General features: G+C 32.3%; 2 protein-coding genes across 4 annotated transcripts; both read left to right on the top strand.

Moving 5' to 3' along the window:
• Window positions 1-690: 690 nt before the first annotated feature.
• LOC129810374 (heart- and neural crest derivatives-expressed protein 2) lies at window positions 691-9906 on the top strand. 2 transcript variants are annotated; one of them, XM_055860803.1, is made up of 5 exons: window positions 691-775; window positions 5014-5205; window positions 5631-5827; window positions 8326-8478; window positions 9649-9906. In XM_055860803.1, the coding sequence occupies exons 1-5, from the start codon at window positions 742-744 to the stop codon at window positions 9760-9762; spliced, it is 690 nt and encodes a 229-aa protein (XP_055716778.1). In that variant the 5' UTR covers window positions 691-741; the 3' UTR covers window positions 9763-9906. The 2 variants fall into 2 exon arrangements, with proteins under 2 accessions (XP_055716778.1, XP_055716777.1); XM_055860802.1 differs by lacking the exon at window positions 691-775 and adding an exon at window positions 792-1135.
• Window positions 9907-14792: 4886 nt separating this feature from the next.
• On the top strand, window positions 14793-16931 carry LOC129810373 (hydroxysteroid dehydrogenase-like protein 2). 2 transcript variants are annotated; one of them, XM_055860800.1, is made up of 4 exons: window positions 14793-15010; window positions 15434-15597; window positions 15662-15875; window positions 15948-16931. In XM_055860800.1, the coding sequence occupies exons 1-4, from the start codon at window positions 14997-14999 to the stop codon at window positions 16810-16812; spliced, it is 1257 nt and encodes a 418-aa protein (XP_055716775.1). In that variant the 5' UTR covers window positions 14793-14996; the 3' UTR covers window positions 16813-16931. The 2 variants fall into 2 exon arrangements, with proteins under 2 accessions (XP_055716775.1, XP_055716774.1); XM_055860799.1 differs by having other exon boundaries at window positions 14810-15352.
• Window positions 16932-18139: the final 1208 nt, after the last annotated feature.

Raw genomic sequence — 18139 nt, 5'->3', positions numbered from 1 at the left:
TTTCCTTGAATCTTTCTAATGTTTTGATGCAAAAATACACATTTTAGTAGCTCTGGCGTCAAATTTCATCACCAATCGTCTCACACTCACTTGACCAGTCTCCTGCTGAGCGACATCGTCTCAGAGACGACAATGAATCCCTATAACCCACGTGAAAGGCATCTTAAAAAGGATCATCATGATCCTGTGGGGAAAAATCTGCCAAAAAAATGCCTCAAAATGCAGTGGAAAAAGTCAAAATATGTTCCTGAGGACTGTAATTTACTTCAAAAAAACATATTTTCTCTCAAGTGGTTACATTTGTCCTTTTAGCCTTGTATTATCATTCTTCGAATATGATCCGTTTTTTTTGTCTTCTCATTTTACACAATTTGTTCATATTTGTAGATATAATTTCTAAAAATTGAATTTTACACCTTGTTTTCTACTAAATTGTCATCCGAAAAGAAAATAAAAATTAAAGAAAAATCTAAAAGAGGTTCTTACTCCGCCCATTTATTTCTTTTTGCTCATCTTCCAATCTTTGTGCCATGCGCAAATGAAACACCACAAAATGATTCATTAAATGATAGGGAGGAGCTTAGAGATCTGGAAAATTGCAAATGTATGGGAAAATCCCATGTAGGAAAATGTCTGCCAAATATCTTTCCTTATTAGCAAAAAGTGCAAAGAGATGTAATCCCCATCAGCATTTCTCAAAGGGAGCAAAAGAGATGCAAGAAATTCAACCACTTGAGAAAGATGTTACCACAGTTGTTCAGGAGAACCCTTCTCAGTAAGACATTTTCTATATAGTTCAGCCCACACATCTCCCGGAGAAGAGACATAGAGATAAGTTCTGGGGGCGAATAGATTCAATTAGTCAGTCATTTGTGGTCGGAGGATTAACACGTAAAAAATTCTGTGATTTATCATCTCAAAATTTGTGGAATTTTGTGAGTTTTTTTTTTCTTGGGAAAAAGAATATCTCAAAATAATTTTTAAAAGTGAAGAATGAGCAATTTTGATTCAGCAACTGAAGTTTGCCAAAGACTCTGCGGAAGTGGAAATTCTCTAGTGGATCCCTTTTATGAAAATAATGGTGGAAATTTTTATACTGCAATGTATCCAGCAGATTCACAACAAAATGACATGAGTGAGTTTAAAAAAAAAAAGTTTTAAAAGATGTGCAAAATAGCCAAATAGACTCTGTCCAGTAATGTAAAAATTCTCGCAATTATTTATATATAAATAAAAAATTATCACATTAAATTCATTGAATATTTTGGTTTTTGAGGAATGTAAAGGATTGATAAAAGACATAATTTCTTGGTGTAATTAAAGAGAATATTGAAGCTATTTTTTTTTAAACTGTTACCCTTGGTCTTAAAAATGTTGACATTTTGAAGATATTTTAATAGTTAAAAATTAAATACACAAAGTTATATAATTCTAGGATTTAGAACTTTTATAGACGTTAAAGAGCAGTTTAAGATCTAGTAGAGTAGAGGCTAAACGATTAGAGATAACGACTTTTGGTCTTTGATGATCCAATACATCTTGTGCCTAAATCAGACTTTGATAGAGGTACATGATCAACATGATCTTAATTGTGTTTCCTCTTTTTCTCTTTAACTCTTTCGGATTCTTTGGAACCCTATAGGTATACCCAAAAGGCCCAAGATATATGGATTACTCTATAAAAAAAAACTTTAGAATCAAGAGAAATCCGAATTTTATGAATGATTAGAAACTAAAGATTACAAGTATGACCAAACCTAGGAAATTAATGACAGAATCGCGATGAATTCTTTCGTCTAATTCTGAGATATCTTTAAGACAAAAATCGTTAAAACAGGTCGCTTAACAGGTCCGGAAAGAGTTAAAAACATTAATTCTGTATTTCGGATTATTTTAAAAATTATCCTTAACCATTCCTTTTTGTACGAGTTCGTAATCTAGACACAAAAATAATTAATTGATTGATGCCCAGATTAAAAAATTACAAAGTAGGATCATACAACATTTTTTCTTTATTAAAGGTTTACAAAGTTTAAAGGCAAGCCCCTGAATTATTTCAGATTAGGTTTGAAATTTATCTTGAACCAATAATAATTTTTTTATCGAATTAACATTTTACTACTATTCTGTTCCATTTTAACTATGAGAGAATAATAGCTCAATTATGGAATATTTTAAAAAGAAAATTAATTTGAAAATAATGAAAGACAATTTCCAATGCTCAATTTGAGTACAGCGTAAATTTTCCTGTCATACTAATTTTTACTGAGTAAAGATCTAAACTTACCAAAATATACAAAATATAAAATTAATGACAGACACAGTAACTGCATTTTTTGTGAAGGCCAGATTTTATTTTAGATTAATGTTCTCATTTTCCAGAATAATATAAGTTCCTTACGTAGAAGAAAGGACCCATGATTTATACGATCGCCAGCTTTGTAATGACTAAATTTTTCATATCTTTTTGGGTAAATGTGACTCGGAAATATATTTAAAAACTGGATATTTTCATAGCAAAAATTTAGTTATTACGAAGCTTGGGATCGTACGAAGGGTACGAAGCATGGGCACTTTCCCCTGTTGTATTTAGAATTTCGAGCATTACAGGATGAGTTTTAAATCAGTCAATGTAAAGAGATTTTGGACATATTCCTGAACGTTTTTATTTGTTTTATACCAATATGAAAAATATAATTACAATTCACATTTCCGCGATTTGAGTGGCATTTTAAGGGGTTTTCGATTTCTCGATTATACTACAGAATTAGATAGAGAATTTTGTGCACTTTCAGAATTCAATGTTATTTCAAAAGTCCGTACTGAAAATTTCCCGTAATATCAAATTTTCAAATTCTTGTTTGATGTATGAGTGACGTTTTCAAGACTTTCCTAAATATAATAAGAAAAAGAATGACATTTTTGCATAACGCTGCACACAACTCAGACAATGATTAATTAAAATTATATTTAAGCACAAAAATCTATTTCATTTAACATATTTTTTTTAAAAACGTTTCTTAAATTAATCGACTTAATGTTGTGAAAGTTCTGAGTTATATCTCCATAAATTTTCAGTGTTATGATCTCTATACACTCACTCTAGAGAAATTTGCTTCAATATGGACATAAATTTCTCTAGTGTGTAGAGGCCATTAGAGGCGTTTTCTAAGAATAAAAGTGGCATATTGCTCTAAAATATTTAAGTTTTTTTCCTCAAAACTCTATCCAAATTCCTTTTATAGTGTTTTATAATATTGTATAAACAAAAGTATTAAAGTTTGAACGCGAAAACAACGTGGGGAAAATCAGAAAAAATATTAAGTAAATGACATTTCTATATCTCAAATGTGTGACTCAAATTAAGTGTAATAGAGACATTTTTGACACAAAAAAGAAAAAAGAAAAATTTGAAAACTGAAAATGTGTTAAATGTTAGTGATTCAAGCGTGCTCCAACAGGTTCCAACATCATACATTACTTTTAAAAACTTCCAATTGAAATATTATAAAGATTACGGTGAAAAGTGTGAAAAATATGATTAATTATCGTTTGCAAGCTTCAATTTCAAAACATCCAAACGCTAAAAGTGCCACTCAAATCGTGGAAGTGCGAATAAAGATAAAGTATAGTGAGGCGTTATAAGGACAATGAGAATGTTCCTTGACTGTGATGAAGTTTACGTTCAGCAAAATTAGATGATGATTTTACTGCTATTGCAATACTAAGTAGGGGAAAGGGCGCCACCTTCGGACGACTTAAGTTTCGAACAAATCAATTTTTTTTCCATGTTCCTAAAGGATTTTATTCGAAGTTTTTTTCAGGAAATTTGAGACACTGGACTACCTATTAAATTATAATATTACAATGGATCAAAATAATTAAAAACGTGTTGGAAAAAGGGTTATTCGTAGTCGTTCGAACGTACCGGGCTTTCCCCTACTGATAAAATTAATTTATTTTTTTGCTGGCTAAATGAGTTTTTACAAAGCTCAATAGTTATATACAGTGCCTTATAAAATTACTACAACACGGTAAATTTATGTCTATAAGAAAAATAATTACGAGCTTATGCCCAGCGCACAATAATTTTTGTTTGTAAATATGTCTTCAAAATTCCCTATGAGAGTGAGCGAGATGACTAGATCTAGATCTCAGTCACTCTCATTGAAATGTCAAAAACATGTTTACTAAACAAAAGTTATTGTGGTGTTGGGCATATAGATAGGGTTTTTAATAGTGGATCTATTAAGTTAAAAATGTTTGTAGGTCTTAACTTTCTAAGAAATAAAATTAAAATCCTATTCATTTTACATGTTTAACTGGATCTATGTTTAACCAAATTTCTTTTATACACATAAAATCTCAAAATATCTAATCTGGTTGTTTAAAATTGCACCAAAATATAAAAATAATCTCCAGTAATTATTAAGATATCAGCCTAACTTAACAAAAAACCTAGAAAATTTAACTGTGCCACAGGAGGTTGCAATAAATGAGCCATTTGACAAATAAACAAGAAAGCCCGTCGAGCACCCGCCTTTCTAGAGAAAAGAAAGATGAGGATCATGAAGATGTTGTAAACAGTGTAAATATAGTCAAGAAATAGTATGATCCTCTCCAAAAGGGTGAAAAAAAAATCGAGCAAAAGAATTAATGTGTTATTTTTTTTACTCCATAAAATCCGGATGTAAATTCTTGTAAATTGTAACATCATCTCATCAAATTGATTGTTTACGTGCTCCCCCATTCCACACTCTTGTGTGTTTACTGTTTTTGGAGTTTCTCATGTGTCTTCTTTTTTTCCAGGACACGTGTTAGTTTGCCTCTCTATTTTCCCTAATTTCTCTCCTAGTTCGAACCTTTTTTTTTCGCCCAATTTCATCGCGATGACAAAGTCGTGTAAATAAATTGGAAGAAAATTTCCTCAAGAGACGTATAAAGCAGACAAACATTTTGGAAACAAGAAAGGCATAAATGTGGAAAAAATTAATGATTGCATATTTTTTGCAGATGGAAGCCATTTGATTGGCGAAGAAAATAGCTACTGGGGCTCCCCATGTAGCTCCAATTCACCCCTAAGTCGACGGGATTGCTCTCCAAGCAGTGGAAGTAGCCTCCGCCAGAGAAACAACATGTCTCCGACCTACCATCACTATCCGCCCCACGTTTACTATCACCATGCTCCACAATATGAGAAATTGGGTAATTATCACATCCCTTGACTAGAATTTTTCCTTTCCTCCAATTTCTCTCAATCCCACTAACGAGATGATACTAATTGCAAAATGTCAAATATTTGGAAGAAAAGACCTCCCTTTTGATGATTTATTTCATCAGCATAAATGCTGAAGAAGAGTCATCGGAAGTAATATTTGTTGTAAAACACGCCCTCATCATCTGGGTCATTTATCATAATTTCTCTTGTTTTCTTTTACAAGAAATACTTGAATATTGATCTGCATTTTTTACAAGATCCTTAAAAAAGTGATTTGCAGAGATTTTCCGAGAATATTGGAAAAGATCATTTTAAGAGAGAGAATTCTAAAAAAAAAACGTACTATGAATTAACTGAGCATAACTTTCGATTTGATTGTGAATCGAAAATCCGACGTTTTTTGTATACAAAGGTCCCATGTGTGAAGAGGGTGGCTACTTTAATACAACGACCACAGAAGTAATCACATCCACACCTTTTGTTCGAGTAGTCAAGCGTCGAAATACGGCCAACAAGAAGGAGCGCCGCCGAACGCAGAGCATCAATTCAGCCTTTTCCTACTTGCGAGAACGTATTCCAAATGTACCATCAGACACTAAATTGTCCAAGGTAATTTTAAAGATTTTTTTTATTGTTGAAAGTTAATAACAAATTGATAGACTAATAAAAATGTTTGCATGCTCAACATGTCGGTTATACTTAAAAAATCAAAGAGTAACGATGCGACCATATAGTCATCAATCAGTTAGTAAAAGTTTATGAACAACGATTCTTGTAAACAATTTAGTAAAATATTGCCAAACTTTTTGAGTTGGTTGATCTTTTAAGATGGTCTTGTACATCTTCCTTTGTGCTATAGTTGGTATACGTCCGTTCAAAGTTTTCAAAATTTTCAATGGGTCTTAAAAAATTTATTATCAATAATTATGCAAATAAGATCAAATAAACGATCAAGGCACTTTATGTCTTCGTGAGAGAGAGATTACTTGATATTAGGGATTAGAGTTATCAGTAACAAAAGCTTTAGGACGGAAAATGTCGCCGGATATAACTCAACACACATTTTAATTTTAGATTTTTTTTGATAATACAAGGGAGTCGAGTCTGGGATAGTAAGAGAAAGGTACCACGGATCGTCAGGTGAAAAAGATGCTTAATAAAAATAGTTGAAAATTAAGTCCCATAATATTATTTTGTATTTTAGTAATAGTGACCCATTTAACTATTTCTGAACATTTCAATTTTTACTATTTACAAAAATTAATAAGAATAATGCTCAACATACAATAACTTTTGTTTTGTAAACAGGTTTTGACATTTCGTGAGAATGTGTGAGATCTAGATTTAGTCATCTCGTTCACTCTCATAGGAAATTCTGAAAACATATTTACAAACAAAGTTATTGTGCGCTGAGCACAATATGATTACTTACAAATATGGACTCTTTCTCTGTGACTGGCATGCACTTAATATTATGTGCCACGGATAATTAATGTACTAACGCAATGCATCCTTGTAATAGTTAATTGATAAAATGTAGCAAGGAATTTATAAAAAAAAAATCTGTTTTTTTGAGAAACAATACGGGGAAGAACTTGACGATTAGAAAAACACTGGCGATTGCTGGTACTTTCACTAAAAACTAAACACATTACGTAGTCCTCGAAACTGCTCCTTTTCACTGCTTTTAAAATTTTATATTCTTGTCAATTGATTTTTTGCTAAACACAAAATATTCTGTCTATAGGGTGGAATCACCACTTATGGACGTCATACCCTTATGGACATCTTTCAAAAATCTTAAGTTCTTACCTAAAACAGATTTTGAAAACTCATAAAATTATCAGTTAAATGATGTGATTCATAATTTTGTGATTTTCCAAAATCTGATTTAGTTTAGAATTTAAGATTCTAGCAAACTTTCCATACGTGTATAACGTCCGTAAGTGATGATTCCACAGTATAACCTTCGATTTTGTTTGGGTTGTTGGCATAATTCTTAGATATATTTTATTGAACAGAAAATATTTAATTTTATAAATGGTCAAATCTTTTTGCTTAGAAAAATCAGTATCAGTACCTAACCTATATATGCATATGGTTAGTAAAAACATCAAATTAGTCAGTCAAAAATATAAAAAGTCAATAAGAAAATCTGTTTGGGTCAGTAAAAATAAAATAAAAATGTGGTAGTAAATCTTCTTAGACTAAATCGATCATATCAAGATGTCTTATAGAGTGTCTTTACTACGCTTTTACCTAGTCTATTCACTGTTTTTATGCACTGAAATTTATGCCGGATTTTCGTAGATAATCAATACTTATTACATTAAATTTTTACTGATCATTTTTTAGCAAAACGCTGCACTGCTTAATCTTCTGAAGTGTGGATGTAGAAAGTCCAGTCAGAAAACTTAACAAATTGATTAGTATAATAATTTTCAAAAAAATGTGTAATGATTTTTATCCATTTCTGTTGCATTAGAAGCTTTTCTATTATTTTAATTTAAAAAAAAACTTGTCTTACTTATAAATTATTTCCGTGTTAATTTAAAATAGAAATGTAAAATGAGAAGTAAAATCTTTTTTAGTCTGCATCAATCAAATAATCATTTAATAAATGAGAAATAAAGAATGTTTCATTTGACCTTCAACAACCTTGATACTTTTTTATAAATCAAATGCATTTTTGTGAAATTTCTTCTGACCAAAATAAAGTGAGAAGGGGTAATTTGGAAAACCATGTCTAATTTTGAACTTTCAGAATTTCCTAACAATTTTAGATGGCAAAAAATACAACGAGTTAAAACGTCTTGTACTTCTTCCTGGTTTTCTTTTTGACCCGTCTGAAACAGAGATAAAATCTCAAAATTCCAAAATAAACATGATTCCGAATTATTTCATCTTACCCTACTAATCATTTAAGTTTTGTCATTTAAACTAAATACTGAATATCCTGTATCTTGAATCCTTTACAAAGACTTCAGAAATCCTTGTCTTTTTCTAATTTACGCTAGTTTTTCACTACCAATTTAGACACATGAATTATTTTTTTAACTGGTATCATGCCATGCCTTAGGACTAAAAATATATATATTTTTTTGCAGATCAAAACATTGAGACTTGCTACATCTTACATAACGTACTTGACTCAAGTGTTGGAGGGAAATCAAGATCCGGCGGGAGGGTTTCGTGCTGAATTGACATCATCGCGGAAAATTAATGCTGAAAGGAGAGCCAATATGAAAAACGAAACACAGGTGATATCTAAATTCTTATAATTTTGAAATACTTTCAAAATGAGCCCTAAGTAAGGGCAATTAGAAAGATACTGCCCCTCTTAATTCATTTCAGCTTCTCTCTTTTTGTGATTCCCTGATAAGAAGGAAAATGTGTAATAAATTTTGTAATGGCAAGAGAGGCATCTGTTTTTGGCCAAAGTTAAAAGTTCATTAGATAAAATTGAAATATTGACCCGAATATCGAGAGAGATTCATATAACTAAACTATATACAATAAATATCAGAAAGTGTTTGAATAAATTGATTCGGTTTAACCTATCCGAGATGCTAACAGAATTTAATAATCTAATTTTTGCATTTACATTACAGGATAAATGCCCAAAATTGCATCAACAAAATTATTAATATTGATGTCTTTTCACTTCTCAGAAAGAACAAAGCCACAAAATCACACTGTTTAGACAATTTTTCTCTTCTCATCTGCCAGTTAATTCAATTAGATTGCACTTCTATTATGTAATTGACTCTTGATGCAAACACCCTCCTTAAATAACAAGGACTCACCCCTTGAGTTTGATGACAACACAATTGCAGAGGGTTTAGCAATTTAGGGTAAATTTTGCGCGGAATTGCTTGCGGTTGGTGGTAAAATGACTATTCCATGCATTCCATGCTTAAGTGATAATTATTGTGATTCTGAAACGTGTCCCTCAAAATTTATCTTTCTGTTAAATATATATATAGCTTTGAGGTTGCATCAAGTTCATGAGGAAGTGCACTATCAAAGATTTTTAGTCATTTTAGTCCCACTGTTTCAATTGCATTAACGGTATAAAAGTACAGCTCAAGAGAAAATGATTCCACTTAAAATTATTTTCATTTATGCTATCAAAATAAAAATTCTTGGTCGAAAGGGCGATATACAAGAGTTTATGCGGAACTTTGAAGATCAAATCGAAGGCTTAAGTGGTTTTCAAGTGACAGGGAGATTTTTTTTATGATATAGTAAGATGCATAGAGGGAAGGAGTTTCCCAGAGAGACATTCCCTGAACCCAAAGAGAGAAGATTTTTCCTCTGTGAGGTCTGAAAAGGGGAAAGACGGGGGAAGATGATGTAAAAGACATAGAAACTAATTGATCTGATTCTCAAGTGATCTTCAATTCATCTTTTGTAATTTCTTCATACAGATCATCTTGACAAATTCCGATATTTCCGCTGTGGATCCCAAGAAGACAAAAGGACGAACCGGATGGCCCCAAGATGTTTGGAATCAAGCCGTATGGAAGGAGGAGAAGCAGTGAGAAAATCAATGGATTTACCTACCAAACATTCTTTTTCCAAAGATCAACCATCGAGCATTTTTTTTTAAATAAATTCTTCAATGAAAATTATATAAAATGAGCATTAAATTAAAAAAAAAGAAGCACAAATTGAGAAGTAGATGTTTTCTTTTTTTTACGTTGGAGATTATAAAGAAGAATTTGATTGGGAAGTCAATTCAAGAGCGCAAAGAAGCTGCATTGAGACTATTAAAGATCTCTTGATTGTGAGTGAATTTATTTTTGGAGCATTCTCTGTACCTTTGGCTCAATGAACAATTTTCCAGATGGCCCCCTGTTTGTTTGTCTGTGTGTGAATGTGTGAGGAAAATGTGAGTAAACTTGAGTGAGGGACAAGTGAAAATACCCCACAATTTTCCCACTTTACTCCTCTTTCACTTGGGCGCAGACACAAAAGAAAAATTTCTTTTTTGCATCGTAAATTCGCAAATTTACTGCAGAGACATTCTAAACATCCAGAGGAATATTGTATAAAATTAAATTTTCTCAATAAATATTAGTCAAATTGTAAATAAGACGGAGAGGCAGAATTAAAAAAGAACTCAAATTTTTAGCCTTCAATATACCAATATTTATGAGGTGAGAAAATGCTGCAATTGTTTCAATTTTATTTCACAGGAAATTATAAAGAATCAATTTCCGGAATATCTTTCATCAAATTGCCATTTATTTTTGTTAAATAAATATTTTCATTAGAATCGGAATAATGGCCTTTAAATGTCTTTGAATATGGTTCAGTTTAATGCATTATTATTTTTGTAAGAAACTGATTTCTAGGAACTTTTTGAAAATATCTTTTCTCTACATATAAACTTTTGTTTTTTTTTAATATATTTTACAATTGAAGAATATAAATATTAAAGAAAAAAAAATTCTTCAATAGTTTATCTTGGCAATAATTTTTTTATTCTTTTTGCTAAAGTTTTAGTCTAGGCATGTCCTTTGCCTTTTTATAAACTAAACGGGAGAATTGACATTGAACGATTTTGGTGAAAGGTACCTACCTATTAAGATATGCTACAAATTTAAAGGAAAAAATATGAAGTTTTCGAAGCCAGAGTCTGTGCGAAGCCTGAAAGCCTTCCTCTAAATATTTTATCGTTTTATCTGCATTATCCTGTTAAACTTTAAAGAATAACAAGGTAGATCTCATACAAATTATAAGCTGAAGAAAAGTAAGTTGAAGAATCTTTATAATAACTATAATTTATATTTATCATTATTTTTTATTTATTAAAAATACATTTTGTATTTGTTTATAAAAATTGATTTAAAAGAAATAGAAACTTTTAATTTATGAAAAAGCAAGTCTCTCGTTTTTAACATTCAAAATATATGTAATAAATTATTTTTAATTTATTTAAGAGGTTACGTGAGTCAAAAAGATTGCAAAACACCATATTTTTCCAAAATTTTATCAACATAATAAATAACTATTATAATTTAAGTTCTCAAGCATAAAAGTACAATATTTAAACTATATTATATGAAATTTTCATTTTAAAGTTTTAATAATTCAGCCGTTGAGTGCTTTTCGGAAACCTATTTAAAAAAAAAAACAGACATTATACTTTTCCGTGGATGGTTTTTCAGTGTAGGGGAAAGCGCGCTACCTTCGGACGACTCAAGCTTCGGACCATTCAACTTTTTCTCTATGTTCCTTATGGATTTCACCCAATAGAACTTTTCTTAAAAATTTAAGGCATTGGGCTAGCTGTTAAAATATAATATTATAATGAGCCAAATTCATTTATAACACATTGAAAAAAAAAATGATTTGTGCGAAGCATAATTCCCCTACCTATTTATCCGACGTCAAAAAACTAAATATTTCGTATTAGCTGATGAGTTAAACTCATACGTGAACGGTACATTTTTTTTAAATAAAATTTGAATATTTAGCGTATTTTACACCACGTTTTGTCTTGCAAAAGTAGTTGTGAGCAATATAAAAAAATCTACCGTCAAGTACTTATATAAGTTTAACTTAGGAAATAATTGGTTTTTTGACGTCAGATGACTATAGTGGAAAGTGGTCTGCCTTTGAATGCGGCAGCCTTTGAATATTGTAATTTTTTCATTTTTCTTTAAAGCATATTAACTATTAGATAGCTATTCATAATCCTCACAAGTCATCAAAAAATGCAGACCCTAGCTCTTATTTTCTAGGTGCTAGGGCAAAAAAACGAAACTGAGCTCTAAACTGTAATTTTGATGTTGCACAATTCACGTGTTTTTTTCATAATCAAAATAATTTTTCGAACAAATCTTCTATTGTGAGTCATAGAAGGTTATTCTTGGATGGTATTTCTCCAAATACATTTTGATTTAGATGAAACAAATTTTGTAGGTGATAAAAGTTTGCAAATATTGCTCTGCGGCAGCCTTTGAATCTTAATGTTGTGTGCCTTTGAATCCTCTCTTTCCATACATTGAAACATCTGACAGCTTCCTGTCCGGGAGCAGAATAGAACTCCTACTTTGGTCTGACGAATGTCATACAAATACTTATAACATGCTATCTTGCTCCGGTCAGGATGTTTCAAACTGACAATTGCCAACTTCAATGGTGTTTTATTACAAATTTGCAAGTGAAAAACAGTGCTTCAGAAAAATGTAAAAGATGTTGTTGTATAATGACTTTGGACTACAGTGGTGGTTTTATTGAGTGCATTAGGGTTCATGCTAATCAATTATGGACCGTTTAATGTTACAGCCCTAATACTCTCAGTAAAAAATTAAGATTTAAAGGCTGCCCAACCACATTCAAAGGCAGACCATGCAGGCTGCCTTTGAATATATCCACATCATATTTTCAAGTTCCTCACCAGGATAAACTGAGGACTTGCGAGTCCTGAATGGGGTAAGCATAAAATCATAATGAACAAGAGAATTTTTTGGTGTAGTGTAAAATAAAACTCATGTTGTAAGTTTACTCTGACAAAAATCTCAAATTTTGAACATCATTTTTCGTTCAAAGGCAGACCACTTTCCCCTACTCTGAGAAATCTTGTCCACGGAAAAGTATTTTTTTTTTCAAAAACCGTTTTCAAAAATAAGGTCTCAAAAGCTGAATTTTTAAAATTTTGAAATGAAAATTTCAGAAAATATATTTGAAATGTGGTTGAAAAAATTGTTGAAATTTTATAAGCTTTTGGGGTTTGAAATAAATATTTTTATTATTTTGTCGAAAAAATATTAAAGAAAATATGACTTACGTAACCCTATAATTCATTAAGACCATAAGACAATTATTTTCGTTTTATGAAAACCACCGGAAGCACCGAAAGAAAAAATTTTTCCGAGCCGTAGAACTCTTTTCAGGCTTAGACTAATCCTCGAGAATATTTAGTTTACTTTGGTTCATAAAACTTGATAGTAAAATCGGTAAAACAATAGCCTTAATCGGTCCTGATCACTGAGAATATAAGATCAGAACCGACAATTTTATGGGCTAAATGTTTTCGATGATCAGTATATGCGAGTCTGGTCTATGCCATCTCCTTTAGCTCTTAAAGGACAAGACTGATCAAAAACCAACAATGAAAACGAATTCGATGAATAAAATCAATGAAAAGTAAACCTTTAGTAAGGTTTAAAAATAAACCTTGGAAAGTCCAGCAGAGGCGGATACGATATTCCCTACCTGTGTAGACGATTGAAACCTACAAAAAAAAACAATTGACCGGGGGCTAGAAATCTACCCCACAAAATTTAAGAAATTTCTATGAAATGAATTAGAATTTTAGTTCTTCTAAAAATATTATATATTCTACTGCCAAGAGGTTTTTTCTTAAAAATACAGGAAATATGAAGCAATTATAAAACTGTTTCATCGCGATTATGAAAATTCCTCACTTTTGAGTTTTAATATTTGCTATATGTTAAATAGCTGGAAATTTACAAAAAAATCCTAGATTTCCACAACCTTTTACTTTGTGATTCACAAACTTTAAAAATAGTAACTTTAGTTAGATTTTCAATTTTCAGAAAAAACTCATTTGCTTTATGGTAGATCAGTGTTCTAATCGTTCTTAAAGGATTTAGATATTCAGCAAGTTAATTTTCTTTAACCTTTCTTTCAAATGCTTAAGTCCTTCAGGTCCTCAAAAAAAAAAATACAAAAAAGGAATTTTTCTAAACCCAAAAATTTAGTAGTAGGGTAAAGTGGTACAAGTTGGACAATAATGGTACAATTTGGACAGGGCTTTTTTTCTTGATATATTATATTTAGTACTTCATTTTTATTTGTATATTTTTATTGCTTTAGTTTTATAATTTGGTTCCTTGTGCTTAAAAACAAATTTTGTACTGTATTTATCAGGAAAAAAACCATGTCCAACTTGTACCAGCAAATTGTCCAATTTGTAATACTATGTCCAACTTATATCACTTTACCCTAATCAGCCTCCAAAAATATTGCATGGGAGAATCACAAAGATCTAATTCTCTTCCTAAAGAGTTGAGAAATAAAAATATTTAATGTAGTTTCAAAAATCTAATAAAAAAAATAAAAATTAAAAGTATATTTGAAAATTTTATTGGATTGAACAGGTTTTTAATTTGCAAAAATATGTTTCTCCGGAAGAAATACTCTTAAAAAGCTTTGCAAGGTTTAGCTAGATGCTTGTAAATATTATCTTAGATTTGAATGTCTTTCTGCGTTATAATTATCCAAAAGAATCAATTTGTTTAATATTACTAAATAGCTTAGAAATTGTTTTCTTTTTGGGTTTACAAAATCCCAGACAAGATTTAAAGAGATTCCCACCGTTTTAGTCACATTCAATTCAATATTTTAATTTTTATTTTTTAGAAATTTTTATAAGCTATAGGAAGTCAAAAATTGACTATTTTTTCTTAAAAAAGGAAAATTTAATAATTTAATAAAAAATCATTTGACCAAGAAAAATAAACTTTTAATAATAAGAGATATTTCCAGTGAGCAATTCAAAAAGTTCTAGTAGTTTTTGGAGGGAAACTTTTTAATAACAGAAAGAAGAATAAGAAGTCACAAAAGTGAGGTTAGTTGTGCACTCCGTTATTTTTGTTGATTTGGGGAGTATTGTAGAGAAAATTCACAAAAATTCCTGTAATTTATCCCATTTTTCCCCAATTTCTAAAGTGTGTTTCTGTAAAGTACTGTGTCCAGCATCTCACCAAGTAATCAAAGTGTCTAATTAATTGCTGAAAAAATGATAAATACAGGGTAAATAGCACTAAATGAGGTCACATTACTGTAAATTTTGCTATTTGGATTGCAAATAATACGGATTTCTTCAAAGAAATATCCTGAATTTTTTAGGATACAAGCTAATGAGGATAGTTCCTCAACAGCCATCCACAGAAATATAAATAAAAGATTAAGTCAAGTGAATTCTATCGGACTTTGGACTTGAAACGCCGATTGCTCTTTACGAAGCTCTTTTTTAATCTAATCAAGTCTCGCGCGAATGACAAGGGAAATAATACGTGGAGTGACCAATTTGCAAAAGTTTTTTTCTTTAATTTTTGTTCTGTAATTCCCAATGGAGCCTGTTAAAAATACAAAGTAGATGATATTTAAGAGCAATATTGTGTTACCTGTGAGAGGATCCTAAGGAAATTATTTGTATCCTTGTTTGCATTGCAGAAAACTTGCTGGACGAACTCTGTTCATCACTGGAGCTTCTCGTGGGATTGGCAAAGCCATCGCCCTGAAGGCTGCCCGAGATGGTGCAAATATTGTTATTGCAGCAAAGACGGCAAATCCACATCCTAAGCTTCCTGGAACAATTTACACAGCAGCTCAAGAAGGTAACAAAATGCTCATGATTGTCCAGTGATTTGTTTTCTAATCTTTGGAGATTACCTTCTGCAGTTGAAGCTGCTGGAGGTAAGGCTCTGCCCTGTGTCGTTGATGTTAGGGATGAAAATCAAGTCCGGGAAGCTGTTAAGTCAGCCGCAGCGAAGTTTGGCGGGATTGACATTGTCGTGAATAATGCCAGTGCAATTTCCCTGACGCCCACAGAACAGACTGAAATGAAGCGTTATGATTTGATGCACAATATCAATACCAGGGGAACTTTTCTTGTGTAAGAGGCTTCTGTGGCTCGCGAAAGGTATCAAGTCAATATAAATTGCTCTTCCTTTTTCTGCATTCACAGCTCGAAGGAGTGTCTGCCGTACTTGAAAAAGAGCAATCATGCTCATATCCTCAATATTTCGCCACCCTTGAACATGGCTCCGCATTGGTTTGGGCCCCACGTAGCCTATACCATGGCCAAATATGGGATGTCCATGTGCGTCCTTGGCATGTCCCATGAACTAAAATCCCTGGGAATTGGTGTCAATGCCCTCTGGCCACGTACAGCAATTTCCACAGCAGCAATGGAAATGCTAACAAGTGGCGGAGACTCCAAATTCTACCGAAAACCCGAAATAATGGCTGATGCTGCTTACCTCGTTCTCTGTCGCGAACCACGCACTTCAACAGGAAACTTCTTCGTTGACGATGAAGTCCTCAAGAGTGCTGGTATCACTGATCTTAAACCCTATGCATGTGACCCCAATCATGCCGATGACTTACTCCCGGACTTTTTTCTTGACTGGGATCCATCTCAATTCGAGAAATTCGCCGATAAAATGAACTTGACCAGATATACGGAAGGAGGAGAGGCCAAGCCGACTGAAAAAGGAAATATCGCCGGACTCTTCGGAAAAATTGAGAGTCTGCTGAGTGAGGAACTTGTAAAGAGAGTTGGTGCCAGCTACATGTTCAATGTGAAGGGACAGGAGGCAGGAACATGGTTCCTGGATCTCACAAGTGGCTCAGGAAAGTGCGGCAAGGGTGAACCACAAGTTCCGGCTGATTGTACACTCACAATGGATTCCAAGCACTTCTTCGACATGTTCACGGGAAAACTCAAGCCGGCAAATGCCTTCATGTCCGGCAAACTCAAAATTTCGGGCGATCTCTCGAAAGCCATGAAACTGGAAAAGCTAATGGGAAGTCTCAAAGCAAAGCTCTGAAGATACTCTAAAAAGCCAGAAATTTGAGGCATGACTGTGGATTGAAGTGGCAGATATATTTTTTAATAAAAGGGGGTGTTATGTGGAATTTTATATAAAAAAAATGAAGTGTTTTACTTAATTTTCTTTAAGATGCAATTTTAGTCCATAATGCCGCTATTCCAAAAATTAAAAGATCTTACCTAATCTTTCTCCTGAAAACTTATTTTTTTAGCACTTTACTGTTCTCGAGTGCTTCTGCATTATCGACTTTCCGTCAATTATGCAAGTTTGCCTACCCTTGGGAGTCAATTTATAATTTTTTTTAAATACGCCTGAATGTATACTTTGTTGCGACGCGGGAAATTTAAAAACATTTTGTTACTTTTTCAAAATAAAACTTTAATTTCTTAAGTTTTATTAAAATTGAAGGTAAATTTCTTAAATATCCTAACGATTTATTGAAGAACTCTGGTCAAAAAGTACTGTTTGTTAATGCATTTCTATTAATTAGTTGAATCTTTTTGTTTGAACTACTTTTACTCCGCGCGAAATTCGTTCTACGGCCGATTTATTCAAAAGAAAGCCCCTGCGGGTATGCAAATTTTCTCGATGCATCATATCATTTCGCGAATTTTTTTCGGTCCCGAAAATGTGCATAATGCCGGGATCTAGTGTAGTCCTCGTCGTATTCTAAATCACCAAACAGTCGTGACAAGAGCCAACACAAAATTAATCTTACTGTTCTCATTTATTCTGCATGATCAACTTTTCTCTGTGTTGGCTCTTATTCCAATTCTGGTGGTTATGGAACATGGCAAGGACTCGGTTTCCACGGTTTCCCCTAAGAAAAGTCGATTATGTAGGAGTACTTGAGAACAGTCTTGTACTAAAAAAATATGAAGGCAGGACACGAGTGTCCCTTCCGGAAGCGTCAGTGGAGGATAATTTTCAACTCAGAGAAAAAATCTTCTCAGTTTCCCACTTATGTTCTCATACTCAGTTTCCCATTTATGGGAAACTGAGATTTTTTCTCTGAGTTGAAAATAGGTGTGATTAGAATGAATCACACCTAATTATCCTTCACTGACGCTTCCGGTAGGGACACTCGTGTCATGCCTTCATATTATCTTCACGTCAGTTTAACTATTTCTTTAAAAAAAAAAGAGATGGCAATGCGTCCCAGCTTTCTGGAATGCTCGAACTCACAAGATAGAGCTCACCGAGAATTAGTTTTTTTGCATAATCTTTTGGTATCACCGATCTACTAGAGATCAAATTGATTCATAAATCACAAAAGCATTTGAAAAACAAAAAATCGGTACTTAACCGATTCATTAGCGATGAA

This window comes from Phlebotomus papatasi, chromosome 1 (assembly GCF_024763615.1).
Source record: "Phlebotomus papatasi isolate M1 chromosome 1, Ppap_2.1, whole genome shotgun sequence".
Lineage (NCBI taxonomy): Eukaryota > Metazoa > Arthropoda > Insecta > Diptera > Psychodidae > Phlebotomus > Phlebotomus papatasi.
Note: the sequence above shows the minus strand (reverse complement) of the source record. Positions and strands in the feature narration are given on the sequence as shown.